The sequence below is a fragment of the Notolepis coatsorum genome, assembly GCF_963971535.1.
Source record: "Notolepis coatsorum genome assembly, chromosome: 4".
In the NCBI taxonomy this organism is placed as follows: Eukaryota; Metazoa; Chordata; class Actinopteri; order Aulopiformes; family Paralepididae; genus Notolepis; species Notolepis coatsorum.
Window position 1 is genome coordinate 98,238,973 of NC_140168.1, and position 23,567 is coordinate 98,262,539.

Genomic DNA, 23,567 nt, shown 5'->3' on the forward strand with positions numbered 1-23,567 from the left:
AACTGGCCCCTGTAAATGTCCTAACCCAACCCCCTCCAATGTACAGTAATTTACCTAGTATGGTGTTGTCAATATTCCAATGTACAGTTTTGCTTGTTTGTACAGTGCCCCCCCCCCCCCCCAAACCCCCTCCATTGTAAATTACCTAGTATGGTTATCAATATCCCAATGTACAGTTTTGCTTGTACAGTTGTACAGTGTCCCCCCCCCCCCCCCCCCAACCCCTCCCTACCCACCCCCCCCCCCCCCCCCCACAACCTCCTCCAATGTACAGTTTCTACGTCAAATGTATATACTCCCTTTTCTGGACTCTTTTTGTATCACAAACAGTACTGTATTTGCAAATCTGGTATGTCATAAATGTATAGATGTAGCAGTACTGTCTATCTGTATGTCATGTTTGTCCTGATGAATTGAAAATGGGGGACCCTGATGTAAACAAGACGAACGTCTTTCTCTGGTCTGCATCCCCTTAACAATTGTGTGTATTGAGCTGTATTGTACCCATTCTGCAATCTGTTAATAAAGTTTTCAATCAATCAATCAATCAATCAATCAATCAATCAATCAATCAATTCAATTCAATTCAGCCCTGTGAGGCCCTCCCTCAGGGTTAAGCTATTTTCACAGCCCTGACTGGCAGCACTTACTGACCGTTTACAGAATGCTAATGCTATTCAGTGAGGGGAGTGGCTGGGGGGGGGGGGGGGGGGGGGGGGTATTGTTCACGCCCAGCCCAAACTGGCTGAAGTGTGAAAATCTTTGAGAGGTGATTTCTCTGATAAAATGTTAGAGGAAAAAGACAGCTTTACAAGATTTAAACTTCAAAACATTCTCAGATTTCAATGTATGAATGGGCGGCCGGGTAGCGCAGCGGACTAAGCGTCTGCCTACCACCGCAGAGACAGTGGGATCGAATCCAGCTGTCAGCGGTGCCTCCAGCTTGGTCGGTAGTCCATACTGACACAATTGGCAGTGTCAGCAGGTGGGAAGCCGGTGGGGTGTGTATCCTGGTCGTTGTAAACAGCGACTCCTACAGGTCGGTCGGGGCGCCTTCTCAGCGAGGAAGGGATCTGGGTGAGGTAGTGTGATCCTCCCACGCGTTACACTCACCCAATGAGAGTCCTCGCTGTCAGGTGAAAAGAAGCGGCTGGCTGACTCCGCATGTATCGGAGGAGACATGTGTGATAGTCTTCAACCCTCCCTAGACCGGCAAGTGGGGGCAGATGCGCGCAACGACCAGGAAGGGAGGGAAGGGAATTGGCATAACGACTAACATTGGGATGGGAGAAAAATACAGAAAAAGGGGGAGAAAAAGTAGATAAAAAAAAAGATTTCAACGTATGACACATCATTTGAAAGCTTACATTCTGTACTTTCACAATCTGGAAAAATCGGGAAAATGAATTGCTGGACAGGGACACAAATAATAATAATAAATTAAATTAAATAAAAATCTATTATATATTATAGAAACTGTAATGCCGTCAAAATCGCAACCTCTAGGTGCGGCTGGGTAGCGCAGTGGACTAAGCACTCGCCGACCACTGCAGAGACTCTGGGATGGAATCCAGCTGTCAGCGGTACCGCCGGCTTGGTCAGTCCTCCCTACTAACACAATTGGCCAGTGTTAGCGGGTGGGAAGCCGGTGTGTCCTGGTCGTTGTAAACTGTGACTCCTACTGGTGGGTCGGGGAGCTTGTTCAGCAGGGAGGGGATCAGGGGTAATAAATTGTGTGAACCTCTGCACGCGTTACGTTCCCCCAGTGAAACTCCTCACTGTCAGGTGAAAAGAAGCGGCTGGCTGACTCCACATGTATCGGAGGAGGCATGTGGTAGTTCTACACCCTCCCCAGGCCGACAGTGGGGCAATGCGCACAGCGGCCAGGAAGGGAATTGGCATAACGACTCAATTGGGATGGGTGAAAAATACAGAAAAAGCCCAAAAATAAATAGAATAAAAAAAAAGAAAAGGCAATAGAGGTGCTTGGTCTTACACTTTGTTTACATTTATTACTTTTGGTCTGATGTGTCGGTTGGAGTTGGGGGGGGGGGGGGGGGGGGGGGGGGGTAGGGGGAGGAAAGGTTGCTATTGCTGGCCACACCTCAGGCTCTGCCAGGAGAGGTCTGGAGACATTCACAGTTGAATCACAGTAATAAGATACTAAACTCCAACCCGCACACCAGACCAAAACTAAAAATGTAAACAAAGTCTAATACCAAGTTTTTGCCTGACAGGTTCTACTGTAAAAGAAAAGAGCATGAAGACTTCGAGGCTCCCTGAACCTCCCGCCTCAACATATTTGAGTATTTAGCATTTTTAGATTATATATTAGATTAGATTTAGATTATTGGATTATTAGATTATATATTGCATATATTTAGCATTTCGTTTTTTTAGATTATATACTAGATTAGATTTTGATTATTAGATTATATATTGTAACTATATTTATTGTAGGGCAAATATAACAGAGGGCATACATACCCCCATCTCGCACCTTGTTGCCCATATGCGCATGTCCAGAGTTAAATTACTGGTATATTGTATACACTGCCTTTTTATTCTATTTTTATTTTTACTTCTCCACTGTACTATAATTCTGTGACCTGTATGTCTTCTACTACCTGTACCTCCCCTCCCCCCTCCTCCATGCTGTTATGATGCCTGCATTACAATACAGGAATATCTTATATCTGATAATATTTGGGCTCTTTACAAAACACGTCAAATGTATGCTAGTACCATGTAGCCTTTGGTGTGATTTCCACACATTTATTATTTTTGTGATATTTTGACGATTTCTGTATTGACTCATAGTAGCCCTTTCAATTTGGTGCCATGAAATTATATATTTATCTACCAAAATGTATTGTGTTAGTGATACTGGTTATACTGGTGTAGTATGTTAGTGATACTGGTTATACTGGTGTAGTATGTTAGTGATACTGGTTATACTGGTGTAGTATGTTAGTGATACTGGTTATACTGGTGTAGTATGTTAGTGATACTGGTTATACTGGTGTAGTATGTTAGTGATACTGGTTATACTGGTGTAGTATGTTAGTGATACTGGTTATACTGGTGTAGTATGTTAGTGATACTGGTTATACTGGTGTAGTATGTTAGTGATACTGGTTATACTGGTGTAGTGTGTTAGTGATACTGGTTATACTGGTGTAGTATGTTAGTGATACTGGTTATACTGGTGTAGTTACGTATGTTAGTGATACTGGTTATACTGGTGTAGTATGTTAGTGATACTGGGTATACTGGTGTAGTATGTTAGTGATACTGGTTATACTGGTGTAGTATGTTAGTGATACTGGTTATACTGGTGTAGTATGTTAGTGATACTGGTTATACTGGTGTAGTATGTTAGTGATACTGGTTATACTGGTGTAGTATGTTAGTGATACTGGGTATACTGGTGTAGTATGTTAGTGATACTGGTTATACTGGTGTAGTATGTTAGTGATACTGGTTATACTGGTGTAGTATGTTAGTGATACTGGTTATACTGGTGTAGTATGTTAGTGATACTGGGTATACTGGTGTAGTATGTTAGTGATACTGGGTATACTGGTGTAGTATGTTAGTGATACTGGGTATACTGGTGTAGTATGTTAGTGATACTGGTTATACTGGTGTAGTATGTTAGTGATACTGGTTATACTGGTGTAGTATGTTAGTGATACTGGTTATACTGGTGTAGTATGTTAGTGATACTGGTTATACTGGTGTAGTATGTTAGTGATACTGGTTATACTGGTGTAGTATGTTAGTGATACTGGTTATACTGGTGTAGTATGTTAGTGATACTGGTTATACTTGTGTAGTATGTTAGTGATACTGGTTATACTGGTGTAGTATGTTAGTGATACTGGTTATACTGGTGTAGTATGTTAGTGATACTGGTTATACTGGTGTAGTATGTTAGTGATACTGGTTATACTGGTGTAGTGTGTTAGTGATACTGGTTATACTGGTGTAGTATGTTAGTGATACTGGTTATACTGGTGTAGTTACGTATGTTAGTGATACTGGTTATACTGGTGTAGTATGTTAGTGATACTGGGTATACTGGTGTAGTATGTTAGTGATACTGGGTATACTGGTGTAGTATGTTAGTGATACTGGGTATACTGGTGATGTCTCAGGTGGAGCAGTGAGACAACATGGCACTGCGGAATTCCCCACCAGCAAAGATAAGCTATTTATAACTCTCTCTCTCGCACACACAAGCATATGTGTAATACACACACACAGTTTGCATAAGCATTATGTGTGATACCTTAGATGCATGTGTACTAGGGCTGACCTCGACTAGTCGACTAATCGATCGAAAGGAGCCGTAGTCGACTGCCAACCTCTTAGTCGAATGCAAAAAATTATAATAATAAATAATACTTTTTTTGGATCATTCTTTCCAAAAGCAAAGAGGCCTAGAAGCATGGCTAACGCTAATGGGGGACAAGAAGCCTTCAGTCAATCTACGTAAATCCCGTTTAAAGAAAAACTAGAATGGCTGGAAAAACTATACTCTGACCTATACATCCCACTGCAGATTAACTACAATGAGCAGATAAATACACAACGTATGATAGTTAAAAAATAAATAAATTCCATACATAGACAACATTCCGAGTTTTTAATACATAGGATGAGGCAAAATTATTACTTTCATGGCTCCAGACCATGCCACTTATTGAAAATACACTCAAATGATAAATGTTCAGATATCCACTCAATCAGGACACAACAAGGAGCAAGCACCACTGACTCAAAAAAGATTAATGACACTTTTAGAGAATTTTATTCACAACTATATAGTTCAGAGGTCAACTTTGATCATATAAAATTTGAAACGTTTATTGATGGTCTCAAAATACCGAAATTATCCGAGGAAGAGGCTGGGGAATTGGGGAAGCCAATCACTCTTATAGAACTCAGAGAGACAGTAGCTAAAATGCAGAGAGGTAAGGCACCGGGTTGTGTGTGTGTGTGTGTGTGTGTGTTTAAGATAAGACTTCATGTAAGTGTAGGTGTGTGTGTGTGTGTTTAAGATAAGACTTCATGTAAGTGTAGGTGTGTGTGTGTGTGTGTGTGTGTATAGGTGTGTGTGCGTGCGTGTGTGTGTTTAAGATAAGACTTCATGTAAGTGTAGGTGTGTGTGTGTGTGTGTGTGTATAGGTGTGTGTGTGTGTGCGTGCGTGTGTGTGTGTGTGTTTAAGATAAGACTTCATGTAAGTGTAGGTGTGTGTGTGTATTGTGTGTGTGTGCGTGCGTGTGTGTGTGTTTAAGATAAGACTTCATGTAAGTGTAGGTGTGTGTGTGTGTATAGGTGTGTGTGTGCGTGCGTGTGTGTGTGTTTAAGATAAGACTTCATGTAAGTGTAGGTGTGTGTGTGTGTGTGTGTGTGTATAGGTGTGTGTGTGTGCGTGCGTGTGTGTGTGTGTTTAAGATAATACTTCATGTAAGTGTAGGTGTGTGTGTGTGTGCGTGTTTAAGATAAGACTTCATGTAAGTGTGTGTGTGTGTGTGTGCGTGTGTGTGTGTGTTTAAGATAATACTTCATGTAAGTGTAGGTGTGTGTGTGTGTGTGCGTGTTTAAGATAAGACTTCATGTAAGTGTGTGTGTGTGTGTGTGTGCGTGTGTGTGTGTGTTTAAGATAATACTTCATGTAAGTGTAGGTGTGTGTGTGTGTGCGTGTTTAAGATAAGACTTCATGTAAGTGTGTGTGTGTGTGTGTGTGTGTGTGTGTGTGCGTGTGTGTGTGTGTGTGTGTGCGTGCGTGTGTGCGTGCGTGTGTGCATGCGTGTGTGCGTGCGTGTGTGTGTGTTTAAGATAACACTTCATTGTCTGAAAGGAAGTGTGTCTTGGACAAGTACAGTGTCTGCAGTATAAAGATAACATACATTTCATATAGAAACTGTCACCAATCAGCAATTGAGTGTGTGTGTGTGCGTGTGTGTGTGTGCATGCATGTGTGCGTGTGTGTGCGCGTGCATGACAGTGTGCATGCGTGTGTGTGTGTGTGCGTGCGCGTGCAGCACAGTAATGGTTTGTAGATCATTTCAAACTGGTAACACAAGACACTCACTGACACACACACAGAGAGAGAGAGAGAGAGAGAGAGAGAGAGAGAGAGAAAAAGAGAAAGACAGAGAGAGAGATGCAACGTGTGTATTACACGTGACTGTGTATGTGCATATGTCTGTGTGTGTATGTGCATGCATGTATGTGTGCGTGTGTGCATGTCTATACATGTGTGTGTGTGTGTGTGTGTGTGTGTGTGTGTGCATGTCTATACATGTGTGTGTGTTCTAGGCCTCTCCACTCACCTAAGCAGCAGCTCTTTTGGAAGCTTCTTGTTGATGGCAGCAGCCTCATCGTTGTTGGAGAACACCTGCAGGCAGACAGGGGACACGCTGTTAACCCTTTCACTGCCTCACTACCAAACGGTTAACCCTTTCACTGCAACAATACAGAAGGTTAAGCCTTTCAATGCAACAATACAGAAGGTTAACCCTTTCAATGCCACACGACAAAGGGTCAACCCTTTCACAACCACACTACAGTTAACCCTTTCACTGCCACACTACCAAACGGTTAACCCTTTCACTGCAACAATACAGAAGGTTAACCCTTTCACAGCCACACGACAAAGTGTTAACCCTGGTCAACAGTCTGTAGTGTGGTGGTGAAAGAGTTAACCTTCTGTAGTGTGGTGGTGAAAGGGTTAAAGAACTCTGGAACACACACACAGACACACACGCACCATGCACTGCACACATACACTTTTACACAAAAACACTTTCTGTAGAAATGTACTATTTTATTTATCTACCTCATTTTGATATTTGATTTTTTGATTTATCGTACTACTACTACTTATTGGACACACACCCTGCACCTTATCCTGCACATACACTACACACAAGACACTTTCTGTAAATAATTGACTATTTTATCTTTTATTTGATGTTACTACTACTATTGTTACCATTCTTGTGATGTTTCTTAATTGTGCACCGTTGAGTCTGAGCTCGAAACACAATGATGTCATCACCGGCAATGCCCCTGTAGCGTGTTGCTTATTAACAGCGGAAGAGTGCAAAAATGCTTCCGCATTCGTCACCGCACGCCACTACGGTAATGCGCCTTTCCTTTTCCTTCGCCCAGGTGCACCGGCGTGCTCGCGAGGTGCTCGCGAGGTGCTCGCGCGTGCATGCGCATGAGATCCCCGCTTGGTTCGACACATATTAACACGCTTTGGTTCAATTTAATCACGCTTTGGTTCATATGTACTTCATTATCTAAAGATGGTAAGTTAGAGTGTTGTGTTCACTCATAGTTAAATACAGTAGAGGTTGAGTACTTCATTATCTAAAGATGGTAAGTTAGAGTGTTGAGTGAACACAACTTACCATCTTTAGATAATGAAGTACTCAACCTCTACTGTATTTAACTATGAGTGAACACAACACTCTAACTTACCATCTTTAGATAATGAAGTACTCAACCTCTACTGTATTTAACTATGAGTGAACACAATATTAACCATTAAATAAAGGTTGTAATTCCTTCATAGTTAAAGACAGTAGAGGTTATACTTTATTATCTAAAGATGGTAAGTTAGAGTGTTGTGTTCACTCATAGTTAAATACAGTAGAGGTTGAGTACTTCATTATCGTTAGGTTATGTATATAACCAAGTTCTGTTAGTTATGGTGCGCTCAGCACCAGTTGCATATATCTCGCTTCAGCATATATACACTGAATAATTTCACAAATGTACCTTTAAATGCCAGCATTCATCTGGCCACACCCCCATCCGCTTACCTATATAAGCAGGGATGGTGCCACACACTCATCTCCTTCCCAACAAATTGAACCACAATGCAAAATCAAGGGCCGCAGCGGCGTCCTGGTGCTGAGCGCACCATAACTAACAGAACTTGGTTATATACATAACCTAACGTTCTGTTCTGTTATGGCTTCGCTCAGCACCAGTTGCATAACAGGAGCTGAGCGGGAGCCATAGCGCGACAAATACACCCCGCTGAGGCCCCCCACAGCCATCAGATCAGGGAGGGCCGAGCCCCCCCGACCCACCCTAATGGAGGGCACCCCCCCTATTGGTGGCTTCACGGGAGAGCAACGGACCCGACCGTGCGAAGAGGCACTCAAGCAACTCAACGCACAGGGTGAGCAGAGCGTGGCTTGACCCCACGACTACACACACGCACAACCCGCATGCCACCCGGGAACGAACGGAGGAAACAACCTCGTTACTGCCCCCAGAATCACGGGGTCAAGGGCAAACCCAACCCCGTGGCAAGGCCGTAGCAGCGGAGCGCGAAGGAAGACCCAGACCCACCAAAAGGGCTGGACTCCCTGGAATGGGGGCCCGGAGAAGTCCATGATGCCAGCATCAAGACCCCACCAGGTGGGCACGTAGTGCCCCGCCCCCCACATCGCCAGCGTATTCGGACAAAGGCCCCTCAGCCGAGCGGGCCCTGTCCCCCCAATAGTACACCGCCTGGCACACTGACCCTGCAGAACAGGCAGTCAGCATGGCCGTAAGCACACAAAAAAGGTTAACCAACGGAAGCAGGCAGCGCACCGGGGAAAAACCAGGCAACAGGCTGTTAACCCTAGCCTGGAGACTGCGGACGAGACAGGCGCCAGAGGGGACAGCTGAACACAGCCGCCCCGGCGGAAGGGGCGTATGCTGGCGTTGTTGCATGACCAAGCCTCCATTTAAAAACCCCCACCCAGAGGGGTTGAGGCAGAGAAGGCTGACACGACTGGCAGACGACATGAACGTGCAGGGGCACCCTCAACCGGTGAACCCGAGAGTTGACACTGCTCCAACACACCAGGGAATCAACCACCTTGGCGTTACCCAATGCGGCGGTTGTTCCTATAACCCCACAAGAAAAAACTCCAAAACACACCTGCGGGTATACACCGGCTACACCGCAGTACAAGTGTTTCAGTTTTCAAAAAAGGGTTAACCCAGGCCTACGGGTCGACGAAACATTACTTCGGACCGGGCCTGGCGGTACGGGAAGCACAGGGTCACCAGAGGAGGTCAAAAACCACCCCCACAGGCCCCTCTTCGCCATGCGAGAGAGAGGAGCGAAAAAGAATGGAGAACCAGCCCCTAAGCACACCGTACTTGGTATTCCCAGGCGGTCCCCCAACCAAGTACTAACCAGGACCAACCTGTGTAGCGGCCGAGATCCGACGAGATCGAGCGTGTACAGGATGGCATGGCCGTAAGCCATTACGACAGTGCCGAGTAAAAACGTACCCAACCAGGGTCTCCATAGCGCTTAACCCTGTGACACCCGGACCGACCTGGCATTTTTCCCCCTGAAAAAAGCCCAAGTCCCTCAGGGTACCAGAACAGCAGATCTGCATCCCCGGCGGACAACGGGTTCAACTGATCCGGACCAGCGTGACCAGAACCAGTCCCGTGCCCTAACCACGCCGACATGCCTACTCCAGGAGAAAGGGCAGATATGCGTGTCGATCTTAACATGAAAAGAAGGCGCCACCCAGACGTTCGGGCGAACCGCGCCTGGTGGCCCACCCCAAGGGCGTGAGACCCCTCTACATATGTTCAGATCCATTCCGTCATCATCCCCCAGACATGAACGAGAATCCGTCGAAGACCAACCCAGGTCGTGGGATTTGGTCGTCGGAAGAGGAAAAACCCCCATCTCAGTTGCTTTATAAAAACGCTGTTTTAACCACAAGCAACCAAGGCGCGCCAGTCAGTCGCCTGTTTACAGCAAGCTAGCACTATACGTGCGTCGGGACACACCCCCATCAATGAACAGGCTATTTAGACCTGTCATTGAATCCCCAAGGCGCCCAGGGGAACGACAAGAGGGGTGTGACACTCCCTAACTCCAACACTTTTTGAATAGAAAAGAAGGAAGCATCAACAGTATGTATCCCAGTCTACACAGCCGGGGGTAAAAAAATTTCATATTTTTACATCCCACCACCCTCCCATAGGAAGGAGACGGGGATCCCCAGAGAGACTTCCCACGCGAGCTGTACAGATTGAAAAGAATATATTGCACCTTGAGCCATGTAAAAAATTGGTTTTAGGGCTCTCCGGGGAAGAGGCACTGAACCCATACACACTCAATAATCGAATTGAATCGAATACATATACAATAGAATAGGACCCTTCTAGAGGGTCCACTCACTTTGACAATCTGAGGAGGAAGGCTCTGTACTCTGATGGAGGCTCCCTCACATGGAAGAAGGAGTCCGAACTCACAGAAGGCCCGAATAGGCGCCTGGTGAGGAGGAGCCCTGACCACCCCCCTGAAACAGATCCATCACATGGACCTGAACAGCACACGGAAGTCCTACCAACAGAGACGCGCACGGTGACGTACTCTATGGCGGGGGAATTCCTGCAGTGCACACGCCCAATATACCAAGCCGTGGGACCAGGAAACTCCCTATCTGCTATCTGATTTTTACTAAGGAAAAAACACAGAATAGAGAGGGCTCTAAGAGCCCCAGTCCAACATACACATGTGCTTCTGTGGCCAGTCCAACCCAGTTGTAGGTCACATGACACACACAACCCATCATCACCTACAAAAAATGGCAAAAACACTCTACAGAGGAACGCCGTTTTTCATAATGAGAGAATACATAATTCTCGATTAGTATCGGCCACAGGCCTTGCTAAGCACACACGAGAGCGACCAAACAATCTTTTCTTCTAGGAAAATAAAGTTTCTCCAGCTGTTTTAGCACAACCTCAGCAATCAAGCTAAGGGTTACATCGCATCCCTACCACACAAAAGACACAATTTAGTGCACAACATGTCTGATAGGAGGATAAAAAAGTCCCCAGGGAACCGGGGGGAAACACAATCCTCTTATTTTACCCTTAATACGGCCAGTTAAAACAGGAAAACCTGTTAATATGTGAACACACTGTTCATTGTCATCACAGGCTGAGAAAAGAACATTCTTTTTTTTGATCCACTTTTTCTCCCATTTTTCTATATTTTTTCTCCCATCCCAATTTCGTATCATCCAATTCAACCCTCCCCTGTCACGAACGCTGTTTCTTGCCTCCCACAAGCCGGCTGCAATGTGGACTAAGTCATACATAGCACAAGTCCCCTCCGGTACTTGAGGTAACAGCAGTCGCATCTTTTCACCTGCGCAGCTCGATCTCTCAGTGTCGAGGAGTAACGCGTGGGAGGCTCACGCTGCCCCCGACACTTCCTGATTCCACTGCGCAGGCGCACCAACCGACTTGTAGGAGTCGCTTGTTCACAACGTTCGATCCCCACCCTTCAGTTTTCCCTCCCCGTAATACGGCCAATGTGTATTACTGCGGACGACCAGCCAAACTGAAAAACAATGTGGAGAGCTGGATTCGAACACGCGAATCCTAGCGTCTCCACACTGGTGGCGAGTGCCTTAGACCACTACACCACCTAGCCGCCAGAAAAGAACATTCTTTTACTCACTTGTCACTAAGCATAGCTTCATAGGTTAGTTACCTTAGTTGTGAGTACACGGTACATAACAACACACATGATGTTTCTCACACAACAACCAGATCATTTTCACATCTGTAACAACCCGATTTGCACGGAGAAGCTAACTGCCAGTGACAAGACAGTTCACACATAACTCGCGTCGTATCCTAAATGCATTGCAGCAACACACGTTTTGGGAAAACATCGTCATTCACAAAACATTTAGAAAAGTAAAACCAGAAGACGTGTTACAAGTAGGGATGGGTATCGTTAGGATTTTATCGATACTACTACTCCTATCGATACTGCTTAACGGTTCGGTACTTTATCGATACTCTTATCGGTTCTTTTTGATAATTTTTTTATGATTTTTATATTTGCAGTTGAGAGCATTGGTCATCTCCCTACAGTAAAGATTAGAAATGATTGAATTATTGTAAATTTGTGTGGAGTGGTGGGAATAGCTGCTTCAATAATAACTTATAACAACAACAGACAAGTTAGACAACTATGTATACAAAAAAAACGATATACACTGAATGATTAGTTGTTACCTAAAGTCCTTGGACTCCACTGTAGAGAACGGGTGCAGGCCTTTGACAACAAACTTTGTCACAGCCCTGTGACACTCGTTCACCCTATCCTCTGTCATCTTTCCTCTAGCTGCTAGGGAGAAAGGACTTTGGGTGGTGGAGGTAGAGGGAGGATGTGTGGTGGGCTCACTGGGACACATTGGTGGCTGACCTCAGCTTGACGATCTATAAAAAGTTTTTAGATTGTAGTATTTGTAGCTAAACAATTATTTTGTTTATTAGCCTATTTGTAATAATTCGTTATTAGCCTAGGAAACTCCGTATCTTGGCTTACCGGCTGCAGTGGACGTGGATGCAGATGGACCACTGCGCGCAAGGCAGTCGAATACGGCGCATTTCTGCAAACTAATATAGTGTTTTGCAAACAAATGTTTTGATAGATTGCTCGTATTGCCACCCTTACTGGCAAATGTTTTGTTGCACTTGTGAACGCTTCGCTCTATCCGCCATCACGACTCAGTCCATGCAGAGCTGTCTGTGTCTGTGTGCAGCGCGCGTCAGCACGGAGACAGCGCTGAGATGCTTCCAGCTGCAGCACATCAGGTGTGCGGGGCTTGTATGTGCGGGGCTTGTAAGCGCTGCGGTCTGACGTGCTGCAGCTGCATACTATTGACAGTGCTTTCATTAAGGAGTACCCGTATGTATGTGTAGCGCGACTCGCGAGGAGTGTGTAATAATGACTCGCTGCGACTCGCTTCTCGTGCAGAGACAGAGAGAGGAGAGATCGTTCGCAACTTTTAAATAATAATAATAATAATAATAATAATTTCTCTAGAGTATCGATAGCAGTACCGAGGACGTCGGAGCTTATAAATACTCCGGTATTTTCTAATATAGTACCGGTTCCCGTTTAAAACCGGGGTCCGGGGGGCATCCCTAGTTACAAGGTCTGGTCAACCTTGTCCTACCCGGAACGTAGATCAGCGAAGTGCAGTCACAAGATACCGTAGAACACAGCCGTCCTGTGTTGTTCTATCCGGGCAGCGTCGCCGCTCCAACCAGTCGCTACAGTCCTCTTTGTTGACGCAATCCCCATCCAGGCTCAGGGCAGGGTCGACGAACATCCCCTGTCAAGGATGACGTCGTAGTCAAGAGTGTAAAACATGTTTATAATCAAAGCACGTTCAACAGAGTAGCATTAAGCTAACGGCCGCTCCAACCGTTCGGGCGCTACTGCCCCTGCTCGCGAGACGCCGAGCTAACGGCGCACGCGACCAGAAGCGAGCTCGCGGCGGCGCGCGAGGAGCTAAAGCTACTCCGCGCCAGGCCTTGGCCTATAGCAGCAAGCTAACGTTACCTAGTGATCACGACATGCTAGCGCCGCAGCTAACAGCTGACTGGCTAACAGTAGGCCCAACCTAAGTAGGCCATGCAGCGATCCCAGCAGGCTAACGCAGCAGCTAACAGCTGACTGGCTAACCGTAAGCTAAGCAGCTATCAACTGAACATGTATACAATGACATAACACTCACCCAGACAGGCCGCCGTTCTGAACCTCTCCTCACTTTTTAAGAGAAAAGAGAAACAAGATGTCAACACTGCTTTACAACGGTGATTTTACCAACACCCGACGGAATCAGCACAACACCAAACTGGCCTGTGTAGCTGACTTGAACATGGATCTGCCGCTATCGCACATCCATGCACATATCTCCTCGTGAAGGAATACTCTCATTTGGATATGAAAGAAGGGGCTTAACACGGGACAGAGAGATAACCACTCGTCCAGAACACACAGGGATCACCAGTGTTAATGGTCGCGGCCCACTAGTTAAAACTACAATGGTCTTCAGACCAAGGTCTTCTGTCGCCTAGGTGGCTGAACAAAGGACCCTAGCCTGGGGCCGGTTTCCATAAACATTGTCAAGTAGCCCCCATAGCACTAACAGACAAGTGAAGCCCGCCAGCAACAGTACTCACCCAACCTGAAACCCACCGCTTCTCACAACAGCGGCGCGTCCGACAGTTCAGCTGTGGCCTGACAGGTTTCACCCCAACAAACACAGCAAGGAACTGCAGTTGAGAAGCATGCAGCGGCGTGCTCCCAACACGAAAACCGGTGGAGGATTTTTAGAATGATCATCATCTTCCAGACACTCCAGTACGAAGACAATATCGCCGTATTTTCTCGAAAATAGTGAGAGAGAAAATAAAGATATGATGTCAACGTATCTCCTTGTTCTTCCTTTCCTTGTAAACAATATTTTTCTCCACGTCAAGTGGGCATATGAGCAACACGTTGCTTGTGATGAAATTTGAGAAGGAGATGAGTGTGTGGCACCATCCCTGCTTATATAGGTAAGCGGATGGGGGTGTGGCCAGATGAATGCTGGCATTTAAAGGTACATTTGTGAAATTATTCAGTGTATATATGCTGAAGCGAGATATATGCAACTGGTGCTGAGCGAAGCCATAACGGAACAGAACTAAAGATGGTAAGTTAGAGTGTTGTGTTCACTCATAGTTAAATACAGTAGAGGTTGAGTACTTCATTATCTAAACATGGTAAGTTAGAGTGTTGTGTTCACTCATAGTTAAATACAGTAGAGGTTGAGTACTTCATTATCTAAAGATGGTAAGTTAGAGTGTTGTGTTCACTCATAGTTAAATACAGTAGAGGTTGGGTACTTCATTATCTAAAGATGGTAAGTTAGAGTGTTGTGTTCACTCATAGTTAAATACAGTAGAGGTTGAGTACTTCATTATCTAAAGATGGTAAGTTAGAGTGTTGTGTTCACTCATAGTTAAATACAGTAGAGGTTGAGTACTTCATTATCTAAAGATGGTAAGTTAGAGTGTTGTGTTCACTCATAGTTAAATACAGTAGAGGTTGAGTACTTCATTATCTAAACATGGTAAGTTAGAGTGTTGTGTTCAGTCAGACAGTAGACAAGTAGAGGTTGAGTACTTTATTATCTAAACATGGTGAGTTAGAGTGTTGTGTTCATTCATAGTTAAAGACAGCCGAGGTTGAGTAGTTTCTTCTGATATCACTTTCAAACTCCAAGTGATTTAGATCCAAAACATTTTCTAACAATACATGTATATTCCATAGTAAAGTACACGTTAACGTTACAATGTGTTGTGTTCACAACACTGTTTAGTCTGTGACGACGCGTTGCGATAATATACATGTATATTCCATAGTAAAGTACACGTTAACGTTACAATGTGTTGTGTTCACAACACTGTTTAGTCTGTGACGACGCGTCGCGATAATATACATGTATATTCCATAGTAAAGTACACGTTGAATGAATGAATGAATGAATGAATGAATGAAAAGTTTATTAACAGATTGCAGAATGGGTACAGTACAGTACAGCTCAATACATACAATTGTTAAGGGGATGCAGACCAGAGAAAGACTTTCGTCTTGTTTACATCAGGGTCCCCCATTTTCAATTCATCATAACATATATGACATACATGACATACAGATAGACAGTACTGCTACATCTATACATTTATGACATATCAGATTTGCAAATACAGTACTGTTTGTGATACAAAAGTGTCCAGAAAAAGAGTGTATATACATTTGGCGTAGAAACTGTACATTGGAGGAGGTTGGGTGGGTGGGGTGGGGTTGGGTGGGTGGGTGAGGGCTGTACATTGGAGGTGGGGGGGGGGGGGGGGGGGGGGGGGGGTTGGGTAGGGGACACACACACATTTTACACTGTACATTGGAATACTGACAAAGCCTTACTTGGTCATTTACTGTACAACTAGGTTAGGACATTTGTAGGGGCCAGTTTCGAATTGCAGTCTCACGTAGGTGTTTTTTGAGAGTGTTTTTGAAAGTGGGTAGTGATTCACATTCCTTTACAGCTTTAGGTAGGGCGTTCCACATTGATGTGGCATAATTGCGAAACGTGTTTAGTCCCTTGTTTGAGCCGAATCTGAATCGTTAACGTTACAATGTGTTGTGTTCACAACACTGTTCATGTATATTCCATAGTAAAGTACACTTTAACGTTACAATGTTGCGTTGTGTTCACTCATAGTTAAAGACAGCCGAGGTTCCAAGTGATTCGTTGCAATGTACGCGGAAATGCCATATGCATTTGTCTGAGCGGCGTGAAAGGAAAGGCGCATTACCGTAGTGGCGTGCGGTGACGAAAGCGGAAGCATTTTTGCACTCTTCCGCTGTTAATAAGCAACACGCGCCCCTGTATTGTTGTGTATTTGACAAATAAAGAACTTGAACATGAGAAAGACAGTAACTATGAGTACTACAGAATACTGTGTGTGTGTGTGTTTATTTTGGGTTGTGTATGTTTGTATATGCAAGGTAGTGAAAGGGTTAACTCATGTTAATCTGTGTGTCTGTATGTGTGTGTGGGTTTGCAAGTGAAAATAACACATTAACTGTCACCATGGTAACAGAGATCCCAGTAGGTGAGAGGATACTGAGTAACAGTGATACCTGATCGTCGACATCAACACAACACATCACATGACACATCACATGACACGTCACATGAACGCCACATAAACACAGGCCTAGAGATTCTCTACAAAAGCCCTAAAAACCACCGCGCCACTTTCATCAGTAGGATCTAATCTGAGAAGTGGGACTAGCGTGAAGAGGAGAGATGATGAGGTGGGCACCGTTCAGTTCCTTTACTTAAGTAAAAAGTAGAAATACCCAGATAAATGAGTACTCTGGTAAAAGTTAAAGTCCTCCATTAAAATTCTACTCAAGTAAAAGTAGAGAAGTATTTCCAATTGAATGTACTTAAGCATCTAAAGTATGCATTCTACATGACGTTTGTGTATTCCAGTGGTTGGGAGCGTTCAAACCTCCATCCACTGAAGTGACGTCTAAAGGTCAAAGTGGTACATGGTCCAGTTATGTTGCTCTGATTATGTCCTCTTGAAAGTAGATAATCTTCATATATTTTTGCACCGAGAGTCAATCACAGCTGGTCACAGGTCCTCGTCTGAGAAGAACCGATTTACTAAATGAATGTTGGATTATCATTTCTATAAATAATTTCTTATGTAGGCTATTTTTTGGAGTGGTAAAAAGGGCTCACGGCCCATGGAAGCACTCTCACAATAAATATTCGTTTTTCTCGCTAAACAAAAATCCTCTCATTATTGCAGAGAATAGATGCAAAGCATTCTCACGTAGATTGAACTGGTCTTTCACCACGTGCCATACCCGTGAGCCACCACTAGGGGCAGAGTGGCCAACGGTGAGCGAGGGAGTGAGCAACGTTACTTGTTTGTTTTTTTTAATCCACTTTTTCTCCTTATTTTATATTTTTTTCTCCCATCCCAATTTCGTATTTCCAATTCTCCCCTCCCCTGTCTTGAACGTTGCTCGACTATGCCTCCCACTGGTCGGTCGTAGGGAGGATAGAAGCCTTGCATCACGTGTCCCCTCCGGTACACAAGGAGGCAGCCTGTCGCATCTTTTCACCAGACAGCGCGGACTCTCAGTGGCGAGGAGTAACGCATGGGAGGCTTTACAGCCCTGTGGTCAGCCCCGCTTTACAGCCCTGTGGTCAGCCCCGCTTTACAGCCCTGTGGTCAGCCCCGCTTTACAGCCCTGTGGTCAGCCCCGCTTTACAGCCCTGTGGTCAGCCCCGCTTTACAGCCCTGTGGTCAGCCCCGCTTTACAGCCCTGTGGTCAGCCCCGCTTTACAGACGACTGATCGGTGGTCATGGTTTTACTTCGGCTAAGCTACTTAGTTCTAGCCTGATCAGAACCTGAGGAAAGACAGAATAGTCCTGTGAGGTTCTTGGATGCAGAATGTGAGGTTCTTAGATGCAGAATGTGAGGTTCTTAGATGCAGAATGTGAGGTTCTTAGATGCAGAATGTGAGGTTCTTGGATGCAGAATGTGAGGTTCTTAGATGCAGAATGTGAGGTTCTTAGATGCAGAATGTGAGGTTCTTAGATGCAGAATGTGAGGTTCTTAGATGCAGAATGTGAGGTTCTTGGATGCAGAATGTGAGGTTCTTAGATGCAGAATGTGAGGTTCTTGGATGCAGAATGTGAGGTTCTTAGATGCAGAATGTGAGGTTCTTAGATGCAGAATGTGAGGTTCTTAGATGCAGACGTGAGGTTCTTGGATGCAGAATGTGAGGTTCTTAGATGCAGAATGTGAGGTTCTTAGATGCAGACGTGAGGTTCTTGGATGCAGAATGTGAGGTTCTTAGATGCAGACGGTGGGGTTCCCATCTACACAGTACAGCCAACGCGTTGCCACAGCAACCGCAACTCCCCCCCAGAAGACAACACTGCTTCTTCCTGATTGGAGATTCACTTTATGCTTTAGTGGAAAGACACGGTGGGGATCAGTAACCTCATTGCACAATACATTGGGAGCCTCTAGGTGGCAGTATACACACATCTGCAGTCGCACACGTCGTAGAAGAGGATTCTGACTCAAAGGGCATGGAGCGGTGAGAACAGGATCTCACTATATCCATCTCTATGGTTGCAGCCAATAGAAAGGGGACTTATGAGTTTTGTTAACCCTTTCACCGTGACGATACAGGTTAACCCTTTCACTGCCACACGACAAAGGGTTTCTTTTACAACCACACTACAGAAGGTTAACCCTTTCACTACTACACTAGACGATTATAAAATAGGCTATTCTAGATTATAAAATGGCCTATTCTAGTTATAGATTATAAAATGGCCTATTCTAGATTATAAAATGGGCTATTCTAGATTATAAAATGGGCTATTTTAAATTATGGACCAGTCAAGATGTCCTTACTCATGTCCAGAAGAACACAAAACAAGGATAGTAATAAAAGTATACACACACAGCAGGTGAATAAAGGCATGCCTCTCTGTTTGAAGTGCAGAGACAGAACATTCTAGATCATCCTTCAATCTAATTTACAGCAGAAACAAACACACATACGCACACACACACACTAGGCTTGGGCGGTATGACGGTATTACGGTATACCAGGGTATTTCGAGATCCCGCCGGTATGATTCTCAATACCGTGACGTCACAGACTGCTATTACACTGACACGGAGTTGATTGTAGTGCACTGCATAGCACGCGCCAGCAGAGGGTTACGTGGCTACCGTTCTGGGACTGGGAGCTAACGTTAGTAGTACCTGGATGGTGCGGGCTAACTAGCTACCGTTCTGGGACTGGGAGCTAACGTTAGTAGTACCTGGATTATGCGGGCTAACTAGCTACCGTTCTGGGACTGGGAGCTAACGTTAGTAGTACCTGGATGGTGCGGGCTAACTAGCTACCGTTCTGGGACTGGGAGCTAACGTTAGTAGTATATGGATGGTGCGGGGTAACTGGCTACGGTTCTGGGACTGGGAGCTAACGTTATAGTAGTACCTGGATGGTGCGGGCTAACTAGCTACCGTTCTGCGACTGGGAGTTAACGTTATAGTAGTACCTGGATGGTGCGGGCTAACTAGCTACCGTTCTGGGACTGGGAGCTAACGTTATAGTAGTACCTGGATGGTGCGGGCTAACTAGCTACCATTCTGGGACTGGGAGCTAACGTTATAGTAGTACCTGGATGGTGCGGGCTAACTAGCTACCGTTCTGGGACTGGGAGCTAACGTTATAGTAGTACCTGGATGGTGCGGGCTAACTAGCTACCGTTCTGGGACTGGGAGCTAACGTTATAGTAGTACCTGGATGGTGCGGGCTAACTAGCTACCATTCTGGGACTGGGAGCTAACGTTATAGTAGTACCTGGATGGTGCGGGCTAACTAGCTACCGTTCTGGGACTGGGAGCTAACGTTATAGTAGTACCTGGATGGTGCGGGCTAACTAGCTACCGTTCTGGGACTGGGAGCTAACGTTATAGTAGTACCTGGATGGTGCGGGCTAACTAGCTACCGTTCTGCGACTGGGAGTTAACGTTATAGTAGTACCTGGATGGTGCGGGCTAACTAGCTACCGTTCTGGGACTGGGAGCTAACGTTATAGTAGTACCTGGATGGTGCGGGCTAACTAGCTACCGTTCTGGGACTGGGAGCTAACGTTATAGTAGTACCTGGATGGTGCGGGCTAACTAGCTACCGTTCTGGGACTGGGAGCTAACGTTATAGTAGTACCTGGATGGTGCGGGCTAACTAGCTACCGTTCTGGGACTGGGAGCTAACGTTATAGTAGTACCTGGATGGTGCGGGCTAACTAGCTACCATTCTGGGACTGGGAGCTAACGTTATAGTAGTACCTGGATGGTGCGGGCTAACTAGCTACCGTTCTGGGACTGGGAGCTAACGTTATAGTAGTACCTGGATGGTGCGGGCTAACTAGCTACCGTTCTGGGACTGGGAGCTAACGTTATAGTAGTACCTGGATGGTGCGGGCTAACTAGCTACCGTTCTGGGACTGGGAGCTAACGTTATAGTAGTACCTGGATGGTGCGGGCTAACTGGCTATCGTTCCGTGATTTGTTTACTTGGTAACACGGAATTTAGGTTCGAGGTTGAAGAAAGTGCACTTCTAGGTTGAAAGAACGGCCCTAATGTCAACGTGTTGTATGGTGGTCAATAAGCGTTATGTATGGTGATAACGAGTATATTGTTAGCCCCCCCCCCCCCTTGATGAAAATGATCATACCGTCATATACTGTATACCGGGGTATTATGTCAGCAAGGTATGACGGTATGAAAAAAATGATACCGCCCAAGCCTAACACACACATTCTGCCAGTGTTACATTTGTATTCTCATGCATTCTCTCTCTCTTTCTCTATCTCTATCTCTCTCAAGTCTCTAATGAGCAGACTCCCTGCTGCTGTTGTTGTGTGTTGTGAACACACACACACACACACACACACACACACACACACACACACACACACACACACACACACACACACACACAACCTAAATATATACGTAAAGAGAATGTTTGAGTTACAGCAAGTTCCCCTAGCAACAGGGCAATAAAGAGAGAATAGCTGAAGGGGGGGGGGGCAGACAGTGGGAAAGAAAGGGATGTGAAAAAGAGTGAGAGAGCGGAGGAGGATAGAGAGAGAGTAAATGAGCTAATGAAAAACAGAGAGGTGAGACAGTGGAGGGAGAGAGAGGAGGAAGAGGAGGGGGGAGGAAGAGAAGGTGAGAGCGAGGAGAGGAAGAGAGGAGAGGAAGAGAGCACCAGGAGTGAGGAGAGGAAGAGAGGAGAGGAAGAGAGGAAGAGAGGATCAGGAGAGAGGAGAGGAAGAGAGGAGAGGAAGGGAGGAGAGGAAGAGAGGAGGGGAAGAGAGGAGAGGAAGAGAGGACCAGGAGCAAGGAGAGGAAGAGGAGAGGAAGAGAGGAGAGGAAGGGAGGAGAGGAAGAGAGGACCAGGAGCGAGGAGAGGAAGAGGAGAGGAAGAGAGGAAGAGAGGAAGAGAAAGAGAGGAGAGGAAGAGAGGATCAGGAGAGAGGAGAGGAAGGGAGGAGAGGAAGAGAGGAGAGGAAGAGAGGAGAGGAAAAGAGGAGAGGAAGAGAGGAGAGGAAAAGAGGAGAGGAAGAGAGGACCAGGAGCGAGGAGAGGAAGAGAGGAGAGGAAGGGAGGAGAGGAAGAGAGGAGAGGAAGGGAGGAGAGGAAGAGAGGAGGGGAAGAGAGGAGAGGAAAAGAGGAGAGGAAGAGAGGACCAGGAGCGAGGAGAGGAAGAGAGGAGAGGAAGGGAGGAGAGGAGGAGAGGAAGAGAGGAGAGGAAGAGAGGAAGAGAGGAGAGGAAGGGAGGAGAGGAAGAGAGGAGAGGAGGGGAAGAGAGGAGAGGAAGAAAGGAGAGGAAGAGAGAAGGGGAAGAGAGGAGAGGAAGAGAGGATCAGGAGCAAGGAGAGGAAGAGAGGAGAGGAAGAGAGGAGGGGAAGCGAGGAGAGGAAGAGAGGAGAGGAAGAGAGGAGAGGAAGAGAGGACCAGGAGTGAGGAGAGGAAGAGAGGAGAGGAAAGGAAGAGAGGAGAGGAAGAGAGGACCAGGAGTGAGGAGAGGAAGAGAGGAGAGGAAGAGAGGATCAGGAGAGAGGAGAGGAAGAGAGGAGAGGAAGGGAGGAGAGGAAGAGAGGAGGGGAAGAGAGGAGAGGAAGAGAGGACCAGGAGCGAGGAGAGGAAGAGAGGAGAGGAAGAGAGGAGAGGAAGGGAGAGGAAGGGAGGAGAGGAAGAGAGGAAGAGAGGAGAGGAAGAGAGGAGAGGAAGAGAGGACCAGGAGTGAGGAGAGGAAGAGAGGAGAGGAAGAGAGGAAGAGAAAGAGAGGAGAGGAAGAGAGGATCAGGAGAAAGGAGAGGAAGAGAGGAGAGGAAGGGAGGAGAGGAAGAGAGGAGAGGAAGAGAGGAGAGGAAAAGAGGAGAGGAAGAGGACCAGGAGCGAGGAGAGGAAGAGAGGAGAGGAAGGGAGGAGAGGAAGAGAGGAGAGGAAGGGAGGAGAGGAAGAGAGGAGGGGAAGAGAGGAGGAAAAGAGGAGAGGAAGAGAGGACCAGGAGCGAGGAGAGGAAGAGAGGAGAGGAAGGGAGGAGAGGAAGAGAGGAGAGGAAGGGAGGAGAGGAAGGGAGGAGAGGAAGAGAGGAGAGGAGGGGAAGAGAGGAGAGGAAGAAAGGAGAGGAAGAGAGGAGGGGAAGAGAGGAGAGGAAGAGAGGATCAGGAGCAAGGAGAGGAAGAAAGGAGAGGAAGAGAGGAGAGGAAGAGAGGAGGGGAAGAGAGGAGAGGACGAGAGGATGAGAGGAGAAGGCGCGGCACAGACCTCGATTAAATAGATGGTGTGATTGCAAGTCATTCTTTTGCGTTTGTTTTATCCTACTTGCAGAACCAGATGGGTGGGGTTTGTCACATAGCACAATGAAAGCACTAAGCAGTACCACAAAGTATAGACCTTGTCAGTGGAATTCTGTTGCCGCGGGAACAGTTTGGGGTTTATTTTCCTGTCAGCTAGTGATGTTAGCTAGTGATGTTAGCTAGTGATGTCAGCTAGTGATGTTAGCTAGTGATGTCAGCTAGTGATGTTAGCTAGTGATGTCAGCTAGTGATGTCAGCTAGTGATGTCAGCTAGTGATGTTAGCTAGTGATGTTAGCATTAGTTAACAAACACTGCACAATAGAATAAACATGTAATTCATACAGTTTGTGTTAATCAAGTTTGAAATGGTTTGTCACCCAAGAAAAATGTCTGTACATTAACTCAATCAGTGCCAGCTATTGGCCTCAACCTGTTCTAGCTAGGCCACGCTTTAAAAGATAGGAGTGTGTCACCTTGTTTGTAGAGCTAAATCTATATTTTATATTATAGTTATGGGTCCAATGTCATTGTCAATTGACAGTATGAAGCTTTTTCATCAATACGTTCCCATTTTATACCGTAATGAATATGAGCTTTATATCGGAATGGTCTGGGATAATTCCTGCAAAGCTAGTTATAGGGCGCTAAGCTAATAACGTTAAATCGATTGGCGTTTCGGCCCTACACAAGCTAGAGTTAAAAATCAAAATGCATATCGA

At 45.9% G+C, this 23,567-nt stretch overlaps 1 protein-coding gene across 1 annotated transcript in view; it reads right to left on the reverse strand.

Annotated features, from left to right (window-relative positions):
* The window catches only part of fbxl2 (F-box and leucine-rich repeat protein 2), a 149,359-nt gene that overhangs the window by 94,434 nt on the left and 31,358 nt on the right, over nucleotides 1–23,567 (reverse strand). The window contains 1 exon segment of the mRNA XM_084312819.1: nucleotides 6,346–6,410. Within this exon segment, the coding sequence (XP_084168945.1) occupies nucleotides 6,346–6,410 (65 nt within the window).